This window comes from Acartia tonsa, chromosome 10, assembly GCF_053477335.1.
Source record: "Acartia tonsa isolate MP-2025a chromosome 10, ASM5347733v1, whole genome shotgun sequence".
NCBI classification, from domain to species: Eukaryota; Metazoa; Arthropoda; class Copepoda; order Calanoida; family Acartiidae; genus Acartia; species Acartia tonsa.
In genome coordinates, this window is record NC_137269.1 from 13,468,160 (window position 1) to 13,482,526 (window position 14,367).

A 14,367-nucleotide genomic window follows, 5' to 3' on the forward strand; every position below is an offset into this window, starting at 1 on the left:
TTCTTAGAATAAGGAAGAATGTCTTAGAATAAGGTAGATTTTCTTAGAATTAGGAAGAATGTCTTAGAATAAGGTAGATTTTCTTAGAATAAGGAAGAATGTCTTATAATAAGGTAGATCTTATTAGAATAAGGTAGATTTTTTCAGAATAAGGAAGAATGTCTTAGAATAAGGTAGATTTTCATAGAATTAGGAAGTATTTCTTAGAATAAGGTAGATCTTATTAGAATAAGGAAGAATTTCTTAGAATAAGGAAGAATGTCTTAGAATAAGGTAGATTTTCTTAGAATAAGGAAGAATGTCTTAGAATAAGGTAGATTTTCTTAGAATAAGGAAGAATGTCTTATAATAAGGTAGATTTTCATAGAATTAGGAAGTATTTCTTAGAATAAGGAAGAATTTGCTAGAATAAGGTAGGTCTTCTTAGAATAAGGGAGAATTTGTGTAATTAAGGTAGAATTTCTGAGAATAAGTGAGAATTTGGGTAAATAAGGTAGATTTATTAAGCATAGTTGTAATAGTGAGGAAAAGGAAGAATTTCTAAGAATTAGGAAGAATTTGTAAGATGGTGGACAGAGGTCACCTTCCTTTAGTGAGAATTTGTAAGATAGTGGACAGAAATCACCTTCCTTACTGAGAATTTGTAAGAAAAAGGAAAGTAAATAGCCTTCCTATACCCAAGGAAGGGAATTTCTGTCCTTTTTAGGAATGACTTCATTTTCTTCATATGATCCAAAATGCATTCGATCAATATATATCAATATGTCTCCCTCTATTCCTAGTTTTAAAGGCTGAATATTTAATAGTTTTGATAGCATAAAAACACCATTAAATACCATCAAAGCATAACCTAATTAGTCTATTTAGGGTTTTGGAGATATTTTATTTCTGATCAAATTATCTTATCTTGATTAAATCAGATTATTTTTGTTATTGATCCTTTCAAATTTAATGAGCAATCAATCTTATTTACATTTTTTACCAATTAAAATGAGAGACTTATAAACTTATTAGATTTAGTAAAATGAATAATCTTTTGGGAATTGGATATTGTCTCACAGTGATGTGTAAAAAAAGATTTATTGCCAGTTTCCCCTATCAGAGGCCGCCAGTGTAGCACACAAACCAACATCCTTCTCCCGGCCTCTACACAACCTCCATCTGTGGGACAAGTCCAGCATTATCTCGTGATTCTGTCTCTATCTGAGTTACCCAGTCCCTCTGAGTTTCACCCTTCTTGTCCTTCTGATGTCCTTACAGCTATGAATTACTGGCAGTCTCGCTGAATGGAAGTGGGGACTATAAATGATGGGCTTCCTCCCTCCACACCACCCCATTATTCTCTACCATTCCCCGGCTACAAATCATCCTCTCTCTTTTTGTGACACACTTCCTGTTCCCCCCCTTCACAGTGGATTTTTGGGTGTTTTTTGAAAATTTGAACTTCGAAGCTATAATTTAATTTTCAATAAACGTTTATAGATTTACTTTATCTTTTATATATCTTTAGGACAAAAATTAGAATTTTAAATCAATCTGTTGACGTTAAAACAGATAACTCTAATTTTTACATAATTCCAATCAATAAGGTCTCTGTAACCGATGGGATATGGGCTATAGGGGCTGTTCAACAGCCTAAAACCATCCAAGGACCTATGTGAAGCTTCTATAAAATAGAGATATTTACGGACAAACTTTACCAAAATACTCTAAATATATGTACATTATGATATTTTTGGAAAAAAAACCAATTACAGAATTAGATTTTTTTTATCTTTTTTTACTATATCTGAAAAAGATTGCTCAAGTTTTAAAAGATAAAATCTTTTTCTCAAAACCTTTATCCTTAAATAAGAACGATAAAATTTCCCTGAAATTCTACTGTGACCCCTCCCCCCTTCCCCTGATATACCGGATGCCCTATCTGGCCATTTCCCAATTTCCCCAGATTTTTTACTATCTTAAGGAATCCTTACCCTAGCCCTGCTAGAGTATATATATACATCTTCACAAAATACTGCCATGTCCTCCCCCCCCCCCCATCCCAAAAATACAAAATTCTTGTATCCCCCCATCCACCCCATAACATTATCCATGGACCATATCTCTTGTCCGAGGGATTTTGGTTCAGTTTATCAGCCACAGTCCCACACGGAGGTCAACAGTCCCACAGATAATCCTCCTTAGCATACAAAAGTACAAAATAAATCTTAAACATATCAAACTTAAAAAAATAAAGTTCAAAATTAAAGAAATCTAACCAAACCTAATTTAAATTGTTCAATGCTTGATAAAAAAGAAGAAATAAAAATGAAGAAAAGAATGGCTGTATGCCTATTTCTAAGGTAAACTTACAATTTTTCTCAACATATAAATGGTGTAACTATAAGAAAAATATAAAATGTTCCACTGCTTGGCAGAAAACTAGTAGTGCATGTTTTTCTCTCCTAGACATAACAAAATATCTGTCTATCCTTGGATAACTTAGCTTTATGCATTTTTGGTTTGATTTAGATTTTTTTCTGGCACTTGGAGAATATTTTTGATAGATATACCATTTTTCTTATTAAACAAGAATAAGTCATTTATTTAGCAAAAAGGAAGAATATAATGCATATTATATCAATCTACAATCCTTTGATTCACACAAAAATTTTAAGTAAAATCATATTATTGTTCATTGCCCTATTCATCTCTTGTAAAAAAAGGCTACTTTACAGCAAAAAACTCTTAATTTATCTATAATTTTATATTTTAATATTCAAAATATTGAGCAATATATATCTTATACTTTGATTCTTTTGTAAATCTTGCCCAAACGATAAAAGTGCTTTAGCTAAGAATTTAAGAGTCTAAGTCGATGTAATCTTTTGGCTAAAGTTGGTTATAAAATATACATTGTAAAGTATCCCTGTTAAGCCTAGAAGCATTGTTTTCATCCACATGTTATTTTGATTATTTTCTTTTAAAAAAGATTCTAGTTACTAAAATTTTTAGATTTTGGAGCCTTATATCTACCATAAAACGCTTGATGTAAGTCTTTTGTTGATATAATATACGCACTTAAGTTTGCCATGGATAAAACAATGTATATTATGTAACATAGAAATTCATTAGTTTTTCAAACTTTACAAAAATTGTCAAATTTTTAAACTTTAAAGTGCAACCTAAATGAGGTTCATACTTATCTAAACTTGTAAGGAATACAAGAATGAAAAAGATTTTAGCCTTATAGGTACATAGCAAAGAGCCTCCCAAATATTATGAATACAGTGGAATAAAATCCATATTTTAACTTTAGGTTTTATTTTTATTGTTCAAATATACAACTCCATTGCTTAAGTTATAACTTACCAAATGCTTGATCTATTGGTTAGGTTTTCATTGAAATGTTCAACGTAGGAATTAATGATTCTCTAAAACTGTCTATTATATCTATATCTTACACATAATATAAAATAAAACTATAAACAAATTTAATTGTGAAATAAAAAAGTATTTTTTATCCAAAAATAACTGCTCTTACAATTTAAAGGATAATTTTCTTATCCATCCCTTTGCAGTAGTTGATTTTAATTCTTATGAAGGCATGGGTTGGAATTTCATTAGGTGTAGAAAGACATTTGTGTGTGTGTGTTCTTAAATATATTTAGTCTTTCTAGACTATAGGGAATGGATAATTTAAGATAAATTAATGGTCCCTCATTGTAAAGTGAATTTCAAATTACAATTTTCATGGTTGAAATTGTGAAGGGGAAAATGATTTATCTTTTGGTAATATATCCCTACATCTATGATAAGATACCCTTCTCTATTTCTTAGCCAGTATGCTTCAGATCAAATCATAATAGGGACTTGGCTTTTCAAAATTTATTAATCCAAAAAATAGCTCTAAAAAGTTGACATATAATTGATGAAAATGCAAATAAAGTATCGAAACATATATATATCTAAAGATTTGAAGACAATATTTTGAAAAGATTTTGTGATATCTTTATTATTTAAAAAAAAATTCTGAATAATCACTAAAAGATTATTTTGTTAGCCTAGATCCTATAATATAAAGTAGTAAGGTGTATTGTCTGAAGCTAAAGAATTCAGAAATTGCTGGCCAGATTAGGTTGCACTTTTTAGAGAAGCTTTTCAAAGGCCTAGGAGTAGTTCTAGACTACTTTTATTTCCTCCTCCTGCCCTCTCCTGCAATAAGAGCTAATTTATCGTCATTTATCGTCGGACTTAAAACCAATCTAAATCATGTTAAGCTAAGCTATCTAAAACTATAACGAAATGTCAATAAATACTGTCAATATGAATAATATAATGTGTTCATGTAACAACACAAAGATTAACATATACAAATATTGTATCCCCGAGTTCGAATCCCTGTAATTCCTGCGGAGATCTGGTTTCCCTGACACTTGCCAACAGTTAACCAACATTTTATACACATCTCCCGCCAGCCTGCCAAAAATACACTTTCCATATTAATTTTAAGGGTTGAAAAAAAGGCTCTACTTTCTTGGGGGTAATAAGAATACAAAATAAAAATACACTTTCCATATTCAATTAAAAGGGTTGAAAAAAGGCTCTACTTTCTTGGAGATTTAAAATAAATTTCGAGTTTTAAATTTAAATGAACATAATTGTCCTCGATAGTAACACAGCAGCTCTATATTAAGAGTATACTCATAACTATTGTTGAGGAAAAAATTAGGTTTCGACCTTTTTATAATATTTCATTCATTTAAATGTATTTTACTTTATTGTTCTTCTGAAAATATATATAAATCAGGTAAAAGTGCCTCGTAAAAAAGGGGACAAAAGTTACAACGTTTGGACAAACTATACCAGCTTCAAATATATTGTTTGTTTGATTCTGAAGTGAACAAATTCTCATTCTAGAAATAATTATGCTTTTATCTGAAGAAAATGTTTCTAAATGTTAAAGCAAATGTTCCCCTAGTAATAAGAATAAGAGAAGAACCATTAATATGACTTAGCTAGATATAAAAACATCTAAAAATGAATTAGATCAATTTACAAATATAGTAAGAAACCTAACCCACACTTTAAAACCAATATATCCACATTTTGTGTCCATATAATTAAACTTTGATAACAAGTGCCGGTTCTAAAATTAAAATATAAACAAAAATAAATTTATGATAGGGTTACTCGTAGGAGTCGTAGGCCTTTCAAAAATGTAAATCTAATTTTCTTAATGTTTAGGTTTCATTATTGTGACTTATAATATTAAGCATTTTGATTTTCCCTTCGTGCTAATTGTTGTAAGATTAAAATATAATTACACACAAGATTTTTAGACATGTTAGTTCAAAGAATACAAATATGAAAATGTTTTCTTCAAACCTTTTAATGTGTTAATTTTAGATTATATTTTGGACAGGCTACCCAATATTTAGCTAGCTACATGAATACGTAAATACATTTAAATTAATTTATATTCCGTAATGCTATAAGAAAATGTGATTTTAACGGCTGCTAATTAAGATAAAGGGTAGATTTTTTGGTTAAGATATCCATTACCAAAAAGAGCATCCAGTAAATAATTCTCTTTTTTCCTTAGTCTGTCGTTCACGCTACAAAAGATAAACTTATTATGTAGACAGGTTTCGTGATTATATACTGATTCTTATTATTATTTCAGCGCCATGGGTGGACCACAGCAAGACGTTGAGAGAGCAGGGCATACCAGAAACAGAGATATTACTCCTCAAGAGAAAGTATTACTACAGCGACGCAAATGTAGACGCAAGGTAGGTCTTCAGTTTTTTTAAGCGACTTTGTTATGATTCGGTATGTTAGTGCGTAATTCCCTTAATCTGTACAGATAAGCTTATTAAAAAAAGTAACAGGAAGGATGTTAGTTTGTCTGTAAATAAGGATCTCGATAACCGCAGGACCGATATGGTTCTATGGCACGTGCTAACAAAACTGGTGTTAATATTATTATTGTAATTTTTTATATTTGTAGAAACTGGAAATAATACGTTACAATACATGATTTTTTAGTATGGCTTAGAGCCGGTTCTAATCCAGCGTATATATATCGTTTTCGAAGCCATACTGGAAACATTTTTAATTTTAATTTTGAAAGATATGGATGTGATTAAAAAACTACATAGCTAATGATTGACAAGTTGTTAATGATTTGAAAACGTCAAAATTTTAAAAATATTTAATCTAGATAACAAAATTCTGATTAATATTTCTTACAAATTTGAAATTTGTTGATAAATACTTATGATGAGAGATTTTTATTGTTATATTTATAAAGGCTAAAAAAGATGACAACTGATAACATCCATAAGTAGCGAAGCACAAAGGAATCATGAATAGACAAACAGACAAACTCATATAGAAAAAATGTTTGATTATTAAACAGTATAAAATAACGAAACTTTCTAAAAATCAAATTTTTGTTTTGTTTTTGTAGCATGACCAACAGACTGACGGACCAAATAACTATTTACCTAAATGCTATTTCGGTCTACCTAGCATTCGATAAAACCACATTTCTCCCACAAAGTTTGGACGGACAGATAAATAATGTGAATTTTAGAGTAGCTTCGATTCTAAAAAGGGAAAAAATTAATCTGTTTCTAACAATTTCTACTATTCTAGAGACCCTGTGCAGTTGAACCTGTTGTACGAACAGGCAAAGGAGCAAATCCTGAATGGAACTCATCCAGTTGAGATTGAAAAGGCCATCACCTTTGCTGCTTATCAGGTAAGCAGGGATTTTATCTATTGGAAATATGTAAAATGACGATTATTTGTATAAATATATAATTTAAAAAGTAAATTTGAGAATATGGATTGATTTTTATTTATAATATATGTCATTTTGGTATTATTTACTACTTTACCTTTAAAATCTCCAAAATGGCTAGGTAGATCTAGGGTGTTTTTGTGTTTTTCAGGGTGTCAAGGATAATTATCTCTGAGAAAAATATGTTATTCTTTGTTCCTTTTCAATCTAAAAAATATTTTTTTTCTTTAGGTTCAAATTCAGTTTGGAGACCATAGAGAGGACAAACATAAACCTGGAATGCTAGAGTAAGTCTTTTTTAAAACTTTTTTTAATACTTTTCCACCAATTAAAATATTTTTATTTTACAGCATCATAAATGAACATGTCTATAAAATTGTATTTTATTTTTTCTTTGAATAATCTTCTAATCTAGCAGCACAAAATGCTTATGTAGAAAACTCAAAGGAATATCTATTTTTAAAGATAGCACAGTAAACCTGATTTTTAAAAAATTTTGGGTCAAAAAAATATTTTAAGCAGATTTTTTGGCATTAAAGTTGCGTTTTTAATAGATTTAAATATTACTAATGCACCAAACAAAACAAATTCTTTTTATTTTCCCGAATTTTTGGTGGTTGTTGTCTAAATTTGTTCTACAGAGGGAATCATCAGTAAGACACAATAGGAAAAAAATTAACAAAATTGGAATCAGTAATCTTGTAATAATAACTTTATCATATCAGTATCATGATCTACTATAAATCAAATTCTTTATCCAAATTTTGATTCAGATGAAGCAAAATTTGTCATCCTTTTACAAAAAAAACACGATAAGTCCTGTAAATCCTTAAAGAAAAAATGGCAATATTTTTAGAACTCCGCAATTTTTGCAAAGTAAAAGTTATGGTTGGAGTCAGATCTGGGTCATTTTCTGCAAAAGTCTTGCGAAGGCAGAGCATAAGACGTCCATTCAAAAACCACCAAATGTTTGGATATTTTTTTTTTTTTTAAATTATACAATTCAATATTTTTATTTGAAACTCTTGAAAATTAATAAAATGTGATTGTCATTTCTGAGTTCTTTTCATATAAACAGCCTTATTTTGATTTGCTAAATCTAGAAGTAAAAATATTTAATATTTAAAAGATAAATATGTTTTTTTGGTTGTATTACAAGAATACCAGGGCATAAACTTCAGAGTTTTTTTGTCTTGCATGAAATTTGTCCAGCTAGAGATAGAGAGACAATTCCATGGATAGGGATACAACAATGCAGGATAACTTGATGTACATCTCTAATGATAATACATAAAATTACCCCTTCTGAAGATTACAATTAGTTGTTGAAACTTTTGGAAACTCGAATTAATGAGCCAACCAATCAAAATTTAATAAAAGTCCTCAAAGTTATTTAGCCTACGGATAAGAAAATGTTACATCAAAACTTTAAGGACTAGTGTAATAAACATCCCAATATACCCTCCCTCCCTAGTTAGGGAGACAATACCAGGGACACGGATACGATTATGGAAGTGAAATAAAAATGCCTTTGTTTTACATTTGTCATACATTATCATTGATGGTGAGGGGAGAAGCTTCCTTTCCCTTCCTGTCAGTAATGGGGATATAGCCAGGGAGGGGGGGGGGGGCATTGAGCTGTTTATTACACTAGTCCCCAAAGTTTTATAATAACGTTTTCCTTTATGTTGGCATACCAACATTGGGACTTTTAATGAAATTTCATTATTTCATTGGTTGTTTCATTAGATTTTTATCCAAACGTTTTAACCAATAATTGTAATTTACAAAAGGGCTAAATTTGTGTATCAATAATTGGGATGTATATAAGATCTCCGAGATATAAGTATAATGTTTTTTCCTTTAATTTAAGATGACTAAACAAAATAAGAATATGCAATGCATAAAAAAGATATTTTTTATTTAAAAAAGTGCATCTTGTCGATCAAATACTCTTATCAGTTAAAAAAATTTAATTGCATATTGATTATCGTTTAAGATTTGTTTTGCATTTTAAATCTGTAAATAATGCAAGCTAAAATTGATTTATATTTCAGTTTAATTTAAAGATTAGTTTTTATCAAAACCTATCGACTATATGAAATATTTCATAGCAAATCCTTACAATACTTTAAGTTCTTTACTTATCGACTGATTTTAAACTGAGTTTTTAAAATAATGAGGTATCAAACAATAAGTCGTATATATTGCTTAATTGGCAATACCTGCCAAAACTTTACTTTCCTTAATTAAAAAAGATGTTGCTGCGCTTCTTATGGAAATAAAATTCCTTGCTATCTTTTGTTTGAAGTTATTATTACTTTTTCCTTGACCTTGCAGAGCAAAAATTTAACTTCTAATGGTGATCAATCACAGTGAAATAAAAGGCTACAATTTGCTGAAACTTTACTGTAAATATTGGATTGGAAATAACCCTAGGAATCTTCTAAAGAATTTAACATTGAACATTGAAGCTAAACCCGTCAAAATATATTTTATACTTTCCCTTGTCTAGTTCATGATAGCTGAAGTAAAATATGAAACATTATTCCTTATTCAACCACTTAATATTCCATGAAAAAGAGTATTTTTATAATCTTCTGATTTTTTGCATCATAATTAATATCAAGTAAAAAATGAACAGAAGGGGTAATTTTGTTTATCATCAATTGGAATTATATAAATTTATCATTTATTGTCTTATTTCTGTATTTTATGGACATGTAAAGTATTGAATAATGATCAGAATATCCTAAAAAGAATATAAATATAGGTATGCTTGATCTTGTCGTGATTTTAGATACTAAGTAACTACAATAATAAAATATGTAATCTGAACTATTTTAAAAGGAATTGGATTCTTTACATATCGTTTTATTAGAGCAAGTTCCCAGTAAAAAGTCATGGAGGTAGATTTAACTAACTCAAGAAGTTGTATAATCACGTTAATTTATTCGTTGGCCCTTAATCTTTCACTGCTTTAATCAAATCTAGTATGGTAAATTAAAAACTACCAGTGTCCTGTCCATCCAAGCTTTTAATCTACAGACGCGGCAATTTAGTTCATCTTATTTGAGGATGTACAACTTTATCGTCCATTGTCTTATCCCTTAAGATCTCTGGACTGATACTCAATTGAAAGTATTTTTTTTAGCAATTTTCATACATAAATCAAACTACTGTATAGTAAGTTAATATTATTTTCTCATTACAAGTTCAGTTAGGACTAATTGTTGGTTGACAGATTTTTACGTTTATATTTAAATCTACTTATAAAAAAGTATAGAAATCTGTACAAATAAAACGATTTATTTGCTAAAAAAGACATTCATGAATCTTGGACATAAACAAGGATATAACATCCAAAGTCTATAGAAATTAGATTCTTTAGTCAAAAAAAGTTTTAGAATTTTTTTAAGTTTTAAGAAATATTTTTGTATATTGATGTTGAAATGAAAAATTCTTTCAACGTCATGTATTTTCTTTCTGTAAAAACAGACGTATGTCCCACACAGATAATAGAGTAGCTGCGCTACTTACAAACCCCTGTGTGGGAATAAGGCTTATTGTATGGAATGTTTCCTTCATATCATAATCCGAACCTGTCAATAAAATTTTAAATTCTTTTCGTGGCCCTGACAAAATAGAAATACTTTAGAAAGCACACAACCTCTCTGTAAAATTATAACGTTAAAACAAGGACAATACAGTCCATAAGTAGAACAACAAGAACAATACACATCCATATTAAGGCTTTACACATAAAATAAAACCTATGCAATTTTAACAAATTGGTTAGTACCGTCATACGTACAAATTTATAAAAAAAAGCAGGAATAAAAAGTGGAAAAATAATAGAACTACTTATCGTTTATGTCAAAGATCATTGACATTTGAATCTTTTTCCATCTTTATGACACTCTATGTATATGAAACTTGATAATTTGAAGAGGTGAGAAATAACCACTGGTTCTTGTATGGACGAGAGAAGCAGATTTTAATATCATAGACAAATAACTTTAGAGTCATATTTTATAAAAAGGAAATTACACTTGTGCACAAGGTTTTATAACTTTGCTATCTCTTGGTCTAAAAAACTTTGAGTACTTCTAATGAATTTTGATTGGTTGGTTCCAAACTTAATCCAATACAAATATTTATTATGAAATTTATTGCAGTTGTTATAAGGATGATGAAAATAATATTATTTTTTAGATTGAGAGAATTCCTGCCCATCTCGTTCATGAAGCACAAGAACGTTGAGAAGAAGATATTGGGCGAGCACAAGACCCTGGTGGGCGTGTCCGAGATTGATGCCAAGTACAAGTACGTCAGGCTCGCGAGGTCACTCAGCACCTTCGGAGTTCATTTCTTCCTGGTCAAGGTAAGATTAAGTTAAAATTTTAAGCTTTTCTAAATGATACTAACTAATCTTTTTTGTTTTAAAATAAAATTTTATTAGAGAAAACTAAAACAATAATTCTTAAATGAGATATATTGTTGCTTTGAGTGGTCTACATAATTTATCTGCCATTGTCATCTCCCTCTATTGGTACTATATAAAATTGTAAATTTTCCCCTAAAAAATAAACATACAGATTTCTTTTGGCATATAAAGAGAGGGATAAGTGTCAGAAATATGGACACATTTTCAGTAATTTTAGTCATACATAGTTTTTATGTATTTTTGTTTTATACGGGGACCTAAAGGGATAAAAAAATGTTCGACGATGAATGTAAATCCCAAAGATAACAAACAAAATTAACCCTTCTTTATACTAAAATTATTGGTTAAAAGTTTGGAAAATACTAGTTTGGAACCAAACCATCAAAATTAAAATACCTAAGATTGTTGAAGCATTTCGTTGCAAAACTTTGCGTACCAATTTGCACGATTTCAAATGATTAAAATATGTGTGAAAATCTGTCTCTGGTTTCCTTTGGTAAGTGTGAACAGTTGGTTAGATATTGACAATTTAGTTTTTATTTCTCAGATAATATAAATTTTGTGTTATGCTAAGAGAAAATATGTTTGGATATGGTGTACTTTATATCATAGATGCAGGGAGTGGATAATGGACAACAAATTAATCTCCCCCCCCCCCATTTTCTTTTCTTTTATTTTGCATAGCATACAGTTATTGGGCATAGAAATAGGCGTAATTAAATACAAGAAATATCGTTTTTTTTCTTCAAGCCTTATGTATATTTTAACATTCAATATGGAAAAAATATAATTACTATAACTTCCTTGCTTTGTAACGGATTTAAAAAAATAAATGTAAATAGTTTATGTAATGAAAATCTTACAAAGTTATATTGTTTAATGGTGATTCGTGCACCTAAGAAAATTAATCAAACATTGTCTTAAATCTTGTAGCAATATAAACATAAGCTTTGAATCTATCCATAACAGTTAGATGAATTGCCACTGTTACATATAAAATACATACAAATTCCGCATATTATAATTGGGGAATTCATCTGTTTAGAATGGACAACTTTTTATATTTGTCACCATAAGTATTTTTATCACAACAACATGAAAGTATTATAAAATAATAGTATATCAAACATCATGGAAGCTATTTACAAAAGCTACTCTAATAATTTTTGTCTGTTCGTAAGTCTGCTAGTTCGTCCATAACGTTATAGAGGGAAATGTGATTTTCTTGATAGCTATTTAAGATAGATAGCTGAAATTTTGAATTATAGCATATTCTCTCTCCTATTTTTTTTTATAGTAACTGAACATTTGCTCCATAACTCACTTTATCCATATGTCCATTGTTGTTAATGTGCTTTACTACTTATGGATGTTGCCATCCTAGTTGCGAGAAAATCCACTCTTTTTGTCATATTACTTTTTGTTGTTGGGGAATTATATTATGTTGTATGTGCTATGTGTATATCTATATCTAAAGTGAATATCTTTATTTACACCCATATAAAAAAGGCTAGCCATATAACCCAGGGAGGGAGAGGATAATGGCGCTTATATCAATATGTAGATTAAAGGCTACCCAATGCTGAATTTCACACATGAATGGAAAAACATTATTTTTTTTTACCATTGTCTTATTCCTGTACCCCTGCACATAACCACTCTCTGAGGGTAGTCGGGAAAGAGAAACGGAGGGGTTTGGAAGCAGGGGTGGGGACATAGGACTATGAATTACACTTGTACCCAAAGTTTTATAACCATGTTTTCTTATTGGTTAGCCCAAAAACTGCGGTACTTTTATAAAATTTTGATTTGTTGGTTTCAAACTATTAGTGTTCCAACTTTTCAATGAAAATTTTAATCTACAGAAGGATTAATTTTGATTATGATCATTGTGGATGTATATAAATAAATTGGTCATTGTCTTATCCCTTTGGATTCTGGATTAGAAGGGTTCTGTTTGCTTAAAAGTGTCATTGAAGATATACACATGGAATGGGGGTTGGAAAATGGATAAAAAGGGAAAAGAGAGATAAGGGAGGTAAGCACTGTAAAAAAATTGTCATTAATTAGGAATTTTAATTAAATAAAATTAAAAAGTGCTTTCTCCCATTCCTGTATTTTTGAAAATAAATTTAGAATAAGAGGAGGATTTTTACACTGCAGGGTCTATACCTACGGTGACCTAACCATGTAAGGCTGCCCAGTACCCAGTGTAACCTAAGCTAACCTGACCTTGATAATAAACAAACTACAACCAACCCCTTATTTTCAATTTACTTGAAGATAAGGACTGTTTGATATAATACGCATTAATTTATCATTTTCTTCAAAAAATTAAATTTTTTCAATGATTTTTTACAGTGTTAATATACAATTGTTTGAATACATGAGATATCCATTCCAAAATTACATTTATCGTGCCAGAATAATACAAATCAGCCAAATTATTGGAACAGAATATTTTACTGTATATTTACAAATATATTAAGTACACCATAATCAAGGATTTCGACGTCCATAACATGAATTGTTAAAGAAACCTTGTATAATATTGAACGTACAGACTGATTAATCCTAAATGTAGAGTAGCACCTAGAAAATAAATCAGAGGGAAGGGGACATTGGTTTGAAAATCAGACTAATACCCCAATTTAGTGATACTAGGTTACCTTATTCGATACTGGCTAAAAACTTTGCTACTTTTATTGATTTTTGTTTGGTTGGTTCAAATTAGCAGTGTCCAAGTTTTTTAACAAAATTTTAATATATGGATGTTAGAATTTTGCTAAACATTGTAAATCAAAAATAATTGTCCTATCCCTTAAGATCCCTTTAACTTTTACAGAAATCTAATGGGGGAAGGACAGAAAACTACTAGTGATTTTAGAGTAGCTGCGCTACAAAAGTATCCCACTACGGGTTTGTTTCTGGTTTTGGTAATAGCTGAAAAGTTTTTAAACTTTTTAAAGTAATTAAGTGAGAGCATTGGCGTGCACATGGGGTGGATAGTTGGTATTTTACCCAAGTAAATATTTTAAATCCTTTTTAAGATAATTTTTTAAGGGATAGAAAACGAAAAAAATCTCAGGTGTCCTTATAACTCCCATCCCTCAAGTAAAATACTGTA

General features: G+C 29.7%; 2 protein-coding genes across 38 annotated transcripts in view; one reads left to right on the forward strand and one right to left on the reverse strand.

Annotated features, from left to right (window-relative positions):
• Positions 1–14,367, reverse strand: part of LOC145329451 (alanine--glyoxylate aminotransferase-like) — a 557,715-nt gene that overhangs the window by 466,770 nt on the left and 76,578 nt on the right. The gene's annotated exons all lie outside the window — the stretch shown is intronic.
• Positions 1–14,367, forward strand: part of rhea (Talin_middle and talin-RS domain-containing protein rhea) — a 205,122-nt gene that overhangs the window by 130,722 nt on the left and 60,033 nt on the right. For all 37 annotated transcript variants that reach the window (XR_013882905.1, XR_013882909.1, XR_013882906.1 and 34 more), the window contains 4 exons: positions 5,669–5,777; positions 6,646–6,751; positions 7,025–7,080; positions 11,009–11,177. Coding sequence is in view for 32 of the 37 variants with exons in the window: in XM_080173562.1 (XP_080029688.1) it covers positions 5,669–5,777; positions 6,646–6,751; positions 7,025–7,080; positions 11,009–11,177 (440 nt within the window). In the remaining 5 variants the exon portion in view is untranslated. The remainder of the gene's footprint in view (positions 1–5,668; positions 5,778–6,645; positions 6,752–7,024; positions 7,081–11,008; positions 11,178–14,367) is intronic.